This window comes from Atta cephalotes (assembly GCF_000143395.1).
Source record: "Atta cephalotes unplaced genomic scaffold scaffold00002, whole genome shotgun sequence".
Lineage (NCBI taxonomy): Eukaryota > Metazoa > Arthropoda > Insecta > Hymenoptera > Formicidae > Atta > Atta cephalotes.
In genome coordinates this window covers 3,093,947-3,098,836 of record NW_012130066.1, presented here as the reverse complement: position 1 = coordinate 3,098,836, position 4,890 = coordinate 3,093,947, and the positions used below count along the sequence as shown (strand labels likewise).

General features: G+C 34.5%; 1 protein-coding gene across 1 annotated transcript in view; it reads right to left on the bottom strand.

The window, feature by feature from the left end:
• Positions 1-4,651, bottom strand: part of LOC105620136 (apolipophorins) — a 28,286-nt gene extending 23,635 nt beyond the window's left edge. The window contains exon 1 of the mRNA XM_012201647.1: positions 4,582-4,651. Within this exon, the coding sequence (XP_012057037.1) occupies positions 4,582-4,651 (70 nt within the window). The remainder of the gene's footprint in view (positions 1-4,581) is intronic.
• Positions 4,652-4,890: the final 239 nt, after the last annotated feature.

The following is a 4,890-nucleotide window of genomic DNA, read 5'->3' as shown; positions in this document are numbered from 1 at the left end:
GAGAGAGAGAGAGAGAGAGAGAGAGAGAGAGAGAGAGTAAAATAATAGTGACCGAATAAATGAAGAGAAAAAGAGATAGATGAGGTGTAACAAGAGAAAGGGGAAGTGTTCCTTCAATAGGGACAAAGGTGTAACAAAGGGATAAAGAACGACGCGTGCGAAAAGAGAAAGAGGAAGAAGTGGAGGAAAGTGGAAGTTGCACGCGAGAATAGACTAAAAGAAGGATAAATCTATTCGGTGAAGATGTACATTGTTTCTCTACAATGATGCTGTGAACAATCGCCTTTTGCTAATTGTCATTATTTTGATGACAATCTATAAGTTCGTTGAAATTTTCATGCGGCGATTCCCCTTTTATTATCGTTGGATTATTATCATTGGAATTTCACGGTTTATCTAGAAGAAATCCGATACGAAGAAAATCCTTTGAAATTGTATTAGCACTTTTATTTTTCTTCATTGCTTCTTATCTTCCGCTTTTCTATATTATTTACCCTTTGATTTGAAATCAAGTTTTTCCGAGCGATAAACAAGATATTTATAGAAACGGCTGATTATTTTTAGATATAATCGATTAAACATTTTGTAAATTATTCTATAGATACATAGATAGATAAACTTATTTTATCTGTATATTTAGATAGATTTTAATAAAATTTTTATTTAAATTTGTTGAAAAAATATTTTGGAAATTAAAGAAATAATATTATTTAAATTTTTTTATAATTTGAATTTCTTTTCAGAAAAATTCTTTTCTTTCCATCTCGAAATTATACGAATATACGCAGTAACACACAATTCCTGAATTTAATTTAATTATGCTCTTTAAATGTTATTTCGTCTGAATAATGCAACGCCGACAGATGTATAGTAGATACAACATGAAACATACCGGCGTGCTTAGAGAGAGACTCTCGCCGGGATTTTGCCGTAATCTAACAATTGCAACCATAATTTCTCGCGTTGCTTGCTCCCCAATGTGCGCTGCATGATTAGAGGTGCTTCGTTCTCGTTATATTACTTAAACGTATGCATTATGCAAATTTACGGTGAACGACAGAGAATATCCACTTTCATATTTCATACTCAGGGGCGCTGTATCTTTCTTGCATTATTTCATAGCGTGTTTAAACGTCGATCCTTCTCCTCGATGAACCCGTATTCTCTGTTCGTATTTTTAACCCGACAATCGCGTTTCCATTTCTCGCATACAGGCGCGCCATTGTAATCATTTATCACGGAATTTAATGCGCCTTCAATGGCCGTTGAGTGACTCGATATAATGGGGAGATGTTGCAGTTGTAGGAATATTTATAATAATATGAAAAAAATCTAGTTCTCGCGGCATTGTTTCTATTTTCCAGCGTTTCGGAAAAAATACGGCGACCGCGTAGCCGAGTTAATTGGAAAAACGTATCATCACGCCGGCAGAAAGTGACGATCGCAATCGGATTTCGCTCGATGCCATTTTGCTTGGAATAAGAGTGTCGCGGAGAGAACCGACGATGTTCCGTATCGTTTATATGCTCCCTTTACGTACTTTAAAGCGCGGCGGTGAAAGAACGTTTGTTACGTCGCAACGGTCAGATCGGATCTATTTTACTGGGATGTAGGGACGTCAGATCAATTTACCAAATGTCCGGTCGAACACGGGGGACCTGTAATCGTTTCAATGATATGGACCTCGTTCCGAGCACCGATACGCCATACGCAAACTCTTTAACCACTATTTCGTTTATACTTCTAGAGTGCAAGATAATTCCGCGTTTCGTCACGATCGAGTTCCGCTCCTTCGCAAACTTCGCAAATTTTAATTGCTTCCATCATTAGAAATGTGATAGTATATTCATGCCGTAAGCGATATTGATTATCGAGTCCTATCATTTTCGAACTTAGCCTGCGGCATACGATGTATGTTTTAAAATTCTGCGTTCTGTGATGCATTTTAGTAATTTACTTAAATGAAAGCAATCTAGCAGAAAAAAGCATCGTCTTCCACAGGCTTTATTTTAACCGATAATTTATTTGCATGTGAAAACAAGAAAATGTAAGTAATATAATAAGAAGCTAATTGCAATTAAAAAATCACAATTAAATATAATTTATAAACAGACATTTCGAACACGAGATCATTATCAAGCTTAGCAAATTTAAACTGAGATATGTAGATTCTTGATATAAATATTAATTGTAATTAGCTTGCTCGCTATTGTATTATTTGATTTTTAATTATTGGAATCGTTTCTTTATTATAATTAATTTTAAAAAATGTATTACGAATCTCATAATTTTACATTCAACACGCGGTAACATAAGTTCGAAAGTAAATGCCTAACTTCTGGAAAGTCTTGTATTCGAGACATTTCATAAAAAAAGGTTATAAATGATCTCGTTATGTGTCTCGTGTGACTGTTTAATGTACATATATATTAGTATGTTAGTGCATACATATATATATTAATATGCACTAATGCAGGCGATTACTTAAGATTAGCTCGAACAACACTAATTACAGAAAGAAATATATAAAGACATGATAAAGTTATCAATAGTATAACGGGAATTATTTTTCATATCGAGTTTGAGAGAGTAAAAATATAAAATCGACTATTACAGAATAAGCAATATTTTATCGCCAGTTCCCTGCCGGATGGAATAATAATAATCTGTAACTAACCGGTGGATCGTACATTTATTTTTATTCATATTCTATACACGAATATATTTGTAAATTAATATCACTTTCGTTACGTTTATTTAAAAAAGAGCACGCTAAAAAGTGTTTCATTCATATCATTACTTATTCGCTATAATTTTGCAGAAAATTAAAGAACTGATTTACCGTATATCTAAAACTATCTTTCGCAAATTACTTCACTGATCATTACATTTTGCTTGAAACATAATTCAATTCTAAAACGTTCTTGTTAATGGAAACCTCCATCATTCTTTTCCTTTATTCCGGTATTGTAATCGAACAATTTTCTTTAATCTTCTTCTAATAAGAAAGCATTAAACACGTTCACCGATAAAAAGTTCCATACTTCATTCACAAACATAAAAGAAACACGCGCGCGAAGATGTCGATTTCGATTATTAATTAAAATCTGGAATAAAATGTAATTTAGCAGAAAATGAAAAATTATATGTCGATAATGCAAATAAAATCATGTCAATGAATGAATTACCGCCGCTAAAGATGATAAAAGAAACAGAATTTTGCACAGAAGACCAGCGTTCTTTCTTCGCTATTACAAGGAAGATTAAGATGAATCTAATGTCATATCAAGTAAATACGTCACGATAGCTACGTCAAAGATAAATTTTCATTAATCACAATTATAATAAATGAATACATAAAAAAGAAGAACATTGTTATCTATAGTTTTTTTTCGCGTTAATTACCAATGGAATAATGGTGCAGATAAAGTTTCTACAAATTACCAATCTTTCGAGATTCTGTAATTCACGAAAATATCACGGATTTCGACATCCATTCGCGACGATAATCTCTATCCTTGACATAGCGAGTAACCTTATGATATTCAAACCTGACCGCGCCGGGCGCGTTGACCCTTTCTATCAACACTCGCACATTAATCTTTAATTTGATAGAAAAATTAAGACTTATCGAAGTCATCCGGTCTTCTTGAAAGATCCACAAGGGAGAACGTGCTTTAAATCTTTATATTTGAGTGCAACTAGACGCCAACTTTACGAGCGCCCTTAGAAATATCAATAATTTAATCATAACGTTATACTGCAATACGAGATACAACTATAATACTGATGTGAATATCGTAAATCAATATTATTATGATATCAAAATAGAATCGCTCGAAGGAACAATCCGAAAGAAATAAAATCTCATATATTGTTTATCACTAAAATAATGATGCTTGTACAAAAATATTGTATTAATTATATATTATGATAATTCCTTTTATTCATAAACAATTCAAATTAAATGTTTAATGAGTACATTTATAATTAGTTCTTGGAAACTATTCTTGGAAAGTAAGGAATATTACTTATAGATATATTGTTTTGTAATTTGCGTACACAAAGTTTCTTTTTTCTCGTTCTGAACGTGTTCAACTATTCTACTTCCTTAACTATTTTATATCGATGGAAGTATGAAAGTTACAAAGTTAAAACTAAAAACTCTGCATTCTTTTCAGTAGAATCTATAAGAATATTTATGTATTGCCTTACACACGAGATCTATCCTCAATACATTTACTTAGTTCTTTTTCTCAATATAATTATCATTTTTCAATCGAGGAAAGTTTTCTATTTAGGAAAAGGAATCGGTACTTCCTCGGTCTTATAACTTTTATGCTTCTGTGAAGAATAGAAAGCTTCATTGAAGAATAGAAAGAACACGAATGCGCGCGCGCGCGCGCGTGTGTGTGTGTGTGTGTGTGTGTGTGTGTGTGTGTGAGAGAGAGAGAAAAGAGAGAAAAAAAGAGAGAGAGGACAGCTGTCCAGCTCTTTAGAGAGTAAATCATAAAATATTGGAGTACTTTGCAGAAAGGGGATGAACGACGAAGTCCGTTTTACTTTTTCCGCTTTACTTACTGCCTGAGGCGTCGACCGCCAGGAAGAGAAGGAGACAGCCGGCGAAGACGGCCGCTCTCGCGAGCCCCATGGCTTTCTCTCCCCGAGAACCGCAAACTACTTTAACACTACTCTCGCACAATCAGCGATGACACGATCGGCGGCCACGGGCGAATACAAAAAGCGTCTGCGCTTTTCTTCGTGCGTGCTTTTATGCTCTCGCAGCTCCCCACCCGTGCTTATAAATCTTTCCTATGCATGTTGGACCACTCGTACATATGTCCGCTCCCCGGGCCCGAGGCTCCACCATTACCACCACGACGCAAGAGA